The sequence below is a fragment of the Erythranthe guttata genome, chromosome 7 (genome assembly GCF_056151865.1).
Source record: "Erythranthe guttata isolate IM_541 chromosome 7, IM_541, whole genome shotgun sequence".
Lineage (NCBI taxonomy): Eukaryota > Viridiplantae > Streptophyta > Magnoliopsida > Lamiales > Phrymaceae > Erythranthe > Erythranthe guttata.
In genome coordinates, this window is record NC_142539.1 from 4,576,095 (window position 1) to 4,586,490 (window position 10,396).

Sequence of the window (10,396 nt, forward strand, 5' to 3'; positions counted from 1 at the left end):
GGAGTGTTCCACTCCCAACCGTTAGATCATATCGATCTCCACCGTCCATTGATGAGGTGGTCTTGTATAAATAGAGGTAGGGTCCTCATTTGTAATCATCCAACACATATCCAATAAATCCAATCAATAAAGTACTTTCATACCTTCTTACTCTCTTGTCTTCTTAAGCTCTTCTTTCGTTTTCCATCACTTAAGTATTCGCAACACATTCGGGAGAGGCTGACTTAGCTATCGCGAGGGGCGAGAAGGAGCTAAGGCCGCACGGTTCTTTGTTGAGGGAACAAGTCCGTGACAAGTGGTATCAGAGCCCGGCTAAGGGCTTTGTGTTGATTGAATTCTCAACGATGGCGAATGTTGAAGATATCTCGTACGTGACCGAGGGACGTGGCAGGGAGGCCCACGTAAACAACAACAAGAAGAGGGACCATAGCAAGGCTCGTGGGGAGAGTACCGGTAATGAGGCCGTGCTAACGGATCATGGCGAAAGACTCGAGAGGCTCGAGAATAACGTCGCCATAGCGGAGCTTAGCGAACGATTCGAGAAGCTCGAGCATGATACGGAGGTGTTGGAGAATCACTTCGCCGAGCAACTCGACTTGTTTAGGGACAATGAGACGTTGCGGGAGGAACGGTAGGATCGATTTGAGGCCATCATCCAATCCCTCCAAGAGAGCATCGAGGGGATGCGCGACGACTTGGCCTTGTGCAAAAAGGCCGCCGCTAACGGTAGCGTTGGTGCTACTTCGAGTCCAAGGGTGGACTGCCCGAAGCCAACGGGATTCAACGGCGTAAGGGACGCCAATGAAGTCGAGAACTTCCTATGGAGGATGGAGCAATATTTCGAGGGTACCGGTCTAGTCGACGAGACGACTAAGGTAAGAACTGCTTCCCTTTATCTTTCCGATACGGCAATGTTGTGGTGGCGTAGAAAGCACGCCGATATCGAGAAAGGCATTTGTCGAATCGATACTTGGGAAGAGTTCAAGAGGGAACTCAAGCGACACTTCTATCCGGAGAACGTCGTCTATGAGGCTCGAAGGAAGTTGAGGGAACTCAAGCAACGAAGTTCAATCCGCGAGTACGTGACGGAGTTCACCACCCTCACCCTTCAAATTCCTAACCTTTCCGAGGAGGACCTCCTTTTCCACTTCACCGATGGGTTACAAGGCTGGGCCAAGCAAGAACTCCACCGACGAGACATCAAATCCGTCGATGAAGCTATTGCCGCCGCCGAGTCTTTAACCGAGTATCAACCGAGAGAGCTGTTGCGAAAAGAGAAGTGGAGCCCGACTAAAGGCGGAGAAGAGAGACGGGACAATCATAGTCGGGACTATCGAGACAACCGAGACCCAAGGCGAGCGTCAACCTCGAGGGGAGGAGACAAGCCATCCTCACGCCAGCAACTTGAAGAGAAGAAGAGGTCGTTTGTGCCTAAGGGAGGATGCTTCGTGTGCAAGGGGCCGCACGCGATGAGTCAATGTCCCAAGATGGGGTCATTGTCGGCACTCTTACAACAAGAGGCCGAGCAAGGCACAAACGAGGAGCTAGGCAACATGGGATCGCTCCAACTTCTGAACGCCTTAAAGGCTAATCCGATGCCGACAACATCAAGCAAGGGGCTGATGTACGTGGAGGCCCGCATCAACGATACCCCAGCAAAGGTGATGGTGGACACGGGAGCGACCCACAACTTTATCACCGAGGACGAGGCCAAGAGGGTTGGCCTACGGTCGAGCAGACGAGACGGTTGGCTCAAGGCCGTTAACGCTAAGGCACAACCGCTCAACGATGTAGCACGTGACGCGGAGCTACACTTAGGCACTTGGAAGGGCCAAGTGGATTTTTCGGTAGCACCAATGGATGACTTCAAGGTGGTGCTAGGCATGGATTTCTTCCGCAAGGTAATGGCTATCCCGATGCCTTGTTTCAATTCGGTTTGCATCTTAGAGAAGGGGACACCTTGCATGGTACCGGCCATCAACGGCACCACGAAGGAAGAAAGGACGCAACCGAGGCAACTGTCGGCCATGCAAGTTGCCAAGGGAGTTCGACGGGGCGAGCCAACATTTTTAGCCACTTTAAAGGAGAACAACCCACCCGTCGGCAAAGAGGAGGGCGTGCCACCGATCATCCAAACCGTCTTGGAGGCCAACCAAGACGTGATGCCACCGAACTTGCCCAACAAGCTTCCACCTAGGAGGGAGGTGGATCATGCCATCGAGTTGGAGCCGGGAGCCAAGCCGCCCGCCATGGCTCCCTATCGCATGTCACCGCCGGAGCTTGAGGAGCTCCAAAAGCAACTTAACGAGTTGGTCGAGACGGGGAAGATCCCACCATCAAAGGCACCTTACGGCGCACCGGTCTTATTCCAAAAGAAGCACGATGGTTCCTTGAGGATGTGCGTGGACTACCGGGCGCTAAACAAGGTAACCATTAAGAATAAGTACCCTATTCCCTTGAGAGCCGATTTTTTCGATAGGCTTGGTAAAGCCAAGATATACACGAAGATGGATTTGCAAAAGAGCTATTACCAAGTTCGTATTGCCGAAGGGGACGAGCCAAAGACAATGTGCATCACTCGATACGGTTCTTAAGAGTGGCTTGCATGCCGTTCGGGTTAACCAATGCCCCGGCAACATTTTGCTCTCTCATGAACAAGATTTTCCATCCATACTTAGATCGGTTCGTGGTGATCTACCTGGACGACATCGTCGTTTATAGCGATACCATGGAGGAGCATGTCAACCACCTTCGCACCGTCTTCCAAGTACTTCGGGAAAACGAGCTGTTCGTGAAGAAAGAAAAGTGCGAGTTTTCCAAGGAGGAGGTCCAATTCTTGGGGCATATCATCGGGCACGGGCGACTCCAAATGGATGGAGCGAAGATCAAGGCTATCCCCGAGTGGGAACCGCCGACTAAGGTAACCGAGTTACCATCTTTTCTTGGTCTTATCAATTATTATAGGCGGTTCATAAAAGGGTACTCGGCACGAGCGGCGCCACTAACCGACTTACTCAAGAAGAACAAGACGTGGGAGTGGCCCGACTCATGCCAACGGGCGTTCGAGGACCTAAAGGCAGCGGTGAGCCAAGAGCCGGTCCTCGCCTTACCGGACTTTGGGAAGTCGTTCGAGTTGCACACGGACGCTTCCGACTTTGCAATTGGAGGGGTCTTGATGCAAGAGGGGCATCCGATCGCCTTCGAGAGCCGAAAGCTCAACGAGACGGAATGGCGCTACACGGTCCAAGAGAAGGAGATGACCGCCATCATCCATTGCCTTCGAGTATGGCGGCACTATCTATTAGGCGCACCGTTCGTGGTCAAGACCGACAACATTGCCACGAGTTACTTCCAAACGCAAAAGAAGCTCTCGCCAAAGCAAGCACGGTGGCAAGACTTTCTAGCGGAGTTCGACTACGTTTTGGAGTACAAACCGGGGAAGGCAAACGTTGTGGCCGATGCTTTGAGAAGGGAGGCCGAACTCGCAGCGATTAGCTCGACAAGGGGGAACTTGGCCGACATGATCCGAGAAGGGCTCGAACATGATCCAATGGCCAAGGAGCTCATTCGACTCGTCAATGAGGGTAATTTCAAGATCGTCCGCACTTGTTCGAGGCAACGAGGACGTCGCCGGATTAGGCGGGGGAGGATGTTACGGCCCGCTAGTTTTGACCCAACCCCTTGCCGATTTCCCTTGGGTTGGGGAGGTTAAAGAGTCCAAGATGTAGCCCAAATAGGGTTAGGCCCATGTTGGCCCAATTGTATAGTGGTAGGTAGGGATTCTTTGGTAGGTAGAGGTAGGTGGTGGTAGGCAGAGACATTTAAGGGATTCTTTGGAGTGTTCCACTCCCAACCGTTAGATCATATCGATCTCCACCGTCCATTGAGGAGGTGGTCTTGTATAAATAGAGGTAGGGTCCTCATTTGTAATCATCCAACACATATCCAATAAATCCAATCAATAAAGTACTTTCATACCTTCTTACTCTCTTGTCTTCTTAAGCTCTTCTTTCGTTTTCCATCACTTAAGTATTCGCAACACATTCGGGAGAGGCTGACTTAGCTATCGCGAGGGGCGAGAAGGAGCTAAGGCCGCACGGTTCTTTGTTGAGGGAACAAGTCCGTGACAGCGCGCAGGCTGCGGCTGGGGTGTGGGGCGCCCGCTCGTGGGCTGCTTGGGAGCGAGGAGGGCTCGCGCGGGCTGCTGGGGAGCGAGGAGGGCTCGCGCGGGCGAGCGGTCAGGGAGCGGGGAGCGCGCGCGTGGGCTGCTGGGGAGCGGGGCGCGCGCTTGCGTGCTGCTGGGGCGCAGGGCGCGCGATGCAACTGAATTTTTTTTTTGTTTGAGCTGGTTGATATCCACCCCATTGGGGGATTTCTTATCCTTGGGGTAGTGAAATGATACGCAACTTTTAGGATGGGATGTCTAATTCTTTTGGATAGAAATGTAAGAGGGTTTACCACCCTTGAGATGAGATGTTCAACCAATGGAATGAGATGCCCAACCTTGGGGCGAGATAGCCCCCCAGCTTAGGATGAGGCGATCACGAACCTTGTTTTTTTTTTTTTTTTTTTTTTCTGAGTAAATTCAAGTCCATTATAAGGGGAAGTAGGGGAGGGGGGGACTCGAACCATTGATCTTCATCCTATTGGTAAAGGCTAGGTACCAACTCTTCTAATGAGGGTTGGTCGATCACGAACCTTGTTATTGTGTTGAAATAATCCAAATGTCATTAACATAGTTGGAAGGAGGAGCTCGTAAGGGTGAGGCGTTGCCTCTTGGAGGTGAATGTGTGTGTTGTTTCCCAATTCGTATTTCTCGGCGATGAGTGGATTGCTGTATCCGAAATCGAGGGTCCGAAATGGATGCCCACGACACACTCGTTTGGTGGTCGTTACCTTATAGCGGTGGATGTGCAACGGGTGGAGCCGTAGAAGGAGCATTGAGTCCTGCTATGACGATGTATTGTACCACTGCTTTAGTGGCAACACAAGTTGAATCTTCCGTGATTATACGCAGAAGGTCCTCTTCAGTTATCTGAACCGTTCGAGGAGCAAGTGGAAGTTGATGTTGTTGAAACTTCCGCGATGATACGCTGAAGGCCCCATCGGTTATCTAAACAATTCGAGAAGCAAGTAGAAGTTGATCTTGTTGAAGCTTCCGCGATCATACGCTGAAGGTCCTTATCGGTTAACTAAACCATTCGAGGAGCAAGTAGAAGTTGATCTTGTTGAAGCTTCAATGATCATACGCTGAAGGTCCTCATCGGTTGTCTGAACCATTTGAGGAGCAAGTAGAAGTTCATCTTGTTGAAGCTTCCGCGATCATACGCTGAAGGTCCTCATCGGTTATTTGAACTGTTCGAGGTGCAAGTAGAAGTTGATCATGTTGAGGACCCAGTGGGGCCTCGCGAGGATGAACTTGTGTTGGATCCCGAATGCGGGGAGAGGGAATTGGCAAGCCAGAGCCTCCATGAGGTGGGAGGTTGTTAGCGTTGAAGGGCCTCCTCGGTTATTTGAACCGTTCGAAGGGCGGGAAGTGGATCCTGTTGAGTATCCAGTGGGACATCACGAGGAGGGTCTCATGGTGGATCCCTAGCACGGGGAGGAGGAAGTGGCAAGCTAGAGCCTCCACGAGGTGGGAGGTTTTTAGCAGTGTCACACTCCCCTGAGCAGATGTCTCAAGGCCATCTTGCGCGCTACGTGATCTTGTCTGTCTTTCCACAGACGGCGCCAAAATGATGATGCTAATTACTTAGATCACCTGGGATAGTGTGGTAAATGTGTTGGGAGAGCAAAGTGGATCAGTAGCTCGCCAATTGGATGGTCATGAGGTCCCTGCGAAATAAACACACGTGAACTAAGCCGGGGGTTAATTCGGCGGAAACCCCTCTGACGCTCAAGTCAGATGTACGGATCGTGGAGATGGTAGAGAGAATATGTGCTCTAGAATACTGGTGAATAATAGAACGTATCTTAACAAATGAGTAAAAACCTCTATTTATATGTCGTTGGTTGGGTTGGGTTCACTTTGTTGGGCCCAAGCCTTATTTTGAAGGTGTTTGGGCTTTCGTGCAGCGGGCCCAATTATTAGATAAATTGTGGGGCCCTTGGGTCGACCCAATTAGGTATATCATTACAACCACTGGCACTATGCAATTTCACTACTTTCGGTAATGAAATTGTGTATTTGGTCTTTCACCAATTCCATTGAATTTTACACAAAATAATAAATAAATAATATTACATCATTTTCCTATTGACATAGAATAGCATTTGATTTGCTCTCCCATAGTATTTTACCAAATATATCACAAAATAACAAATTAAATGTTAATCATAATTTTAGTCTATTTGATTTTCAAAATATTGATTTATAGATCCAGGTATAAGTACATTGATTATATAATCTAGCTGATCACCTTTATCCCACAAATGTGCTATTAACCTTTTATTTTTTCATTATTATGTTCTCCTTGATTTATCAGATTTCTGATAATGCATATTTAAGCTCGTTTGGCTGTCGTTATGAGGTTCTACTGAATAAATAGTAGGGGCTAATAACATGTCCGGTTGGCAAAATTCACATTTTTTCAAACCCGATACTAAAATCAAAGCCCGCTAGCTATTAAATGTTACTATTTCATTAAATTAGTATAGCACCATTCCTCCTGAGATTAATTTAATAGGGGTGACTAAAAAGGAAAAAATACAATTTTATCCTTAAAATCATATTTTGTTATTATAAACTAAGTGGTTTTATAGACAATTCATATATAATAACTGATTTTAATAACTTTAATAGAAAATCTAATCCAAGAAACCGAACATGCTACTAACTAAATAACTAATTAGTCAGTAGGGAGTTAATCCAATCTCATGTAAGGATCAAACACATTTATATTCAATTAAAAAATAAAAATAATATAATAATAAAATAAATGAATTATATTTTGAACAATTAATTAATTAACTAATACATTTACTATAAATATATTTATAAATTGGTAATCATATGAAAGGTTGATGTAATAATTTTATATCCTAATTATAAAATGGTGTTACTTACACGAAATCCTATTTTATTTTTTATATTTAAAGTGAAAAATAGAATTTGAAAGAGGATGGAAGATGCCCTAACAGCAGGTTTATGTACAAATCTGAGAACAAACGATCGTATTTGTTAGTGAAGTTAGTGGGTATATATTATATTCAAGGGGAAATATGCAATACCCCCTTCATATGGAAAATATTTTGAACTAAACCCAATTGACTTTAAAGACTTTTGCCTACACCCAAATCCCATTTTAAATTAGTGAGACCCCCCTGAATTAGTGTGAGAAGACAAAAATACCCTCAAATACTATAACCCTAAATTTTAATTATTTGCCTCTCAACTTTCATCTCTATCACTTTCATCTTCTCCACATCTCCACCAAAACATCTCAACTCTCTCTCCAAAAAATTCGAGCTTTCCCTACCTTCGCTGCCACCACCACCGCCGCCGCCGCCACCGTTGTTGCCGCCGGTGCTGCCGCCACTGCCTCCTCTTTCTCTCCACCTAAATCTCTCTCTCTCTTGTTCGTAATCTCCTTCTCGATTTCTGTCTTTTTTTTTGCCGGATTTGTACACCACTACCACAGTAGCCACCTTCCTCACTTACTCTTTCATTCACCCCCGGCGTCGTCGCCAGCCCCTCCCAGGCTTTCGTTATCTTCGATTTTTTATTTTTATTTTTTTTATTTTTATTTTTTTTATTTTTATTTTCATTCTAGATCTGAAGCAATAACTTAATTTTTTAATTTTAATTTTTTTTTTTTGATAAAAGAAAATTTTTCTGATTATTTGATTAATGTTTTCTCCCTTAATTTTGTTCTTAGGGAAAGGACTTTCTTGAAATCAACCACCCATCGGAATCCCTTTGGAACGAAGGTTGGTGTTATATTTTATGAATTTTGTTTGATATCTCATTATGTTTAGTTTCTTGAGTTTTTTCTTGTTGCTCGTAAAGAAAGAAAGACAGAAAATGAACCTTCATTAGTCCAAAAGAAGAGCGTATATATTGCATAGCTTATTACTTTATATAAAGTAGGCACTGTTAATACGTGTATTGGAACTAATTAGATTATGTAGACAATATGGAATCTTACTCAATGGTGTTCTTTGTGCCTTAAAACTAGACTTAGCAAACATTATGTATGATATTGATTTCTCAAGTTGTGTTTTGTTATCTATGTTTGTATATGTGCACTTATGTATGTGCTTTGAAAATTGTTCCATCCTGCACCTTTTAATGTATATAGTGTTGTTCTATGTTCCCGTTCTTCAGAGAAGCCGATGCTTGGTCTTTTTGGTTATGTTAAGTAGTGTACTGTAAAAAGTATTAATGTAATGTAATATTTTCTTTTCCTTTCCAGATCTGAAGCAACGGGAGTAAAGTGACTATATTCTGATTTGAATATGACTATTGCTGATTCATTCAATTAGTGATTTATGAATTTGAATCACGAATAATAGAGTTTCTGATGATGAAGAGTGGTTCCGATCAATTTTCACGAATTCAAAGTAGGAAAATGTCATTCCCTATTACTCATGAAGCTACAGAGAATATGACTATTGTTGAATATGACTATAGTCATATTCGAATATAACTATAGTCATATTCGACTATGTTCTTCTCGTTTCTCACCCCAATTGCAAATCCTTCTATCTTCTCGAATATGACTATAGTCATATTCGACTATGTTCCTCTCGTTTCTCACCCCAATTGCAAATCCTTCTATATTCGACTATGTTCCTCTCGTTTTTCGAATATGACTATTGTTGAATATGATTGTAGTCATATTCGAATATGTTCTATATTCTCGTTTCAAGTTGACTTGTAATAACAAGATTTAAATTGTGGTTTTTTGTTTTTTTTGTGTGGATGTTGATTGCATTGTTTCCCTAAACAATAGAGAATCTTAGTTTTTTTTATATAATTTGGTAAACATGACTTTACCGCACTATATAATCAGAATTTTGAAGTTAAAAATTTAAAAAAGTGCAATATAAAGAAAGAATATGACTACAGTTGATATAGTCACATGTAGTCATATTAGACTATATTCGTATTCAACTATAGTCATATTCGGCGTAGTACATTTGTCGGGGGAAAAAAAATCAATTTTTCGTTTAAAAAAATTTAAGAAAATATGCCTATATTCATATTCAACTATAGTCATATTCGGCGTAGTAAACTTGTCGGGGGGAAAAAATCAATTTTTCGTTTAAAAAAATTTAAGAAAATATGCCTATAGTCATATTCAACTATAGTCATATTCGGCGTAGTAAACTTGTCGGGAAAAAAAATCAAATTTTCGTTTAAAAGAATTTAAGAAAATATTAAAAAAATATGAAAAATAAAAAATAATTAAAAAAAAAAAAAAAACTTCATCTGCACGTGAGTTTTGATTTTGTATGTGAAGAAGCAATTTTTTTTTTATTTGTTGCTGATTTTATGGAGCATATTTAGCTGATTTTTTATTTTTTTTAATTAGTTGGCTATTTTAAGGAATTGGAATATTGAGTTGGAAAAAAATTGCTATTATTTTGGCTTTATTTAAGGAAAGCGGACGTGCATTATTGTGGTTAGGAGATTTTCTAATTTCAAAGGGTAATATTGGAATGAATATTTATAGGGGTTTATCACAAAGAAAGATTTAAGGGTTGGACATATCACTATTTATTACTCATCCAAGGGGTGTATTGCTAAAGACCCCTATATTCAATCCACTAATTTGCACCTAAAATAGATTATGATGGAATTGACTATGTACAGCTTATCACCTAATTATGTCCAACCCTAGCTTGGTTGTAGAGAGGTCACGCTTCTTCCATTAATTATTAAATTGATTTATATTTTCCCTCGCAGATTTCGTTACAAGTTTCTATCAAGTTAAACATAGAAGAATCCAGAATATATTTTTAGGGTCAGTTCTGACTATAGGCGGAGAGACGATCGCCTCGATCACCTGATTTTTACGAAAAAATAGGGGTCCTCAAATAATTTTTTCTACACTTAAAATATACTAGTCATTGTCATAGTATTAAACGATATTTAACATATATAAAATATTTCAACAATTTGGAAAACCATAACCTATGTAGAACGAAAACTTGAACTTCATAATGTTTCCACGTTTTGTGTTGGCACTCGAAGACACCTGTCGGACCCCTTTATCTGATGGACAATTTTGTAATTTTTAAAAAGTTAGAAACATGTTTGAGTAGTAAAGTTTCAAATAATTTTGTTGTTTCCCTAATTATTTACATGATTGAATGATCAATTGTCAATTGATAGTTGATAGTAAAATTTATTTTGAATACGTTTGCATAAAATTTATAGTTGATTGTCCGT

General features: G+C 42.6%; 1 protein-coding gene and 1 long non-coding RNA gene across 2 annotated transcripts; both read left to right on the plus strand.

The window, feature by feature from the left end:
- The first annotated feature begins 683 nt into the window (after positions 1–683).
- On the plus strand, positions 684–5,097 carry LOC148769023 (uncharacterized). Its single transcript, XM_088820918.1, is given in 4 exon segments — positions 684–2,601; positions 2,604–3,584; positions 4,031–4,237; positions 5,018–5,097. Coding segments are annotated over 4 exon segments (3,186 nt in total).
- Positions 5,098–7,790: 2,693 nt separating this feature from the next.
- LOC148769024 (uncharacterized) lies at positions 7,791–8,918 on the plus strand. Its single transcript, XR_016032152.1, has 2 exons — positions 7,791–7,929; positions 8,415–8,918. It is a non-coding gene; the product is annotated as an uncharacterized LOC148769024 (long non-coding RNA).
- The last annotated feature ends 1,478 nt before the right edge of the window (positions 8,919–10,396 follow it).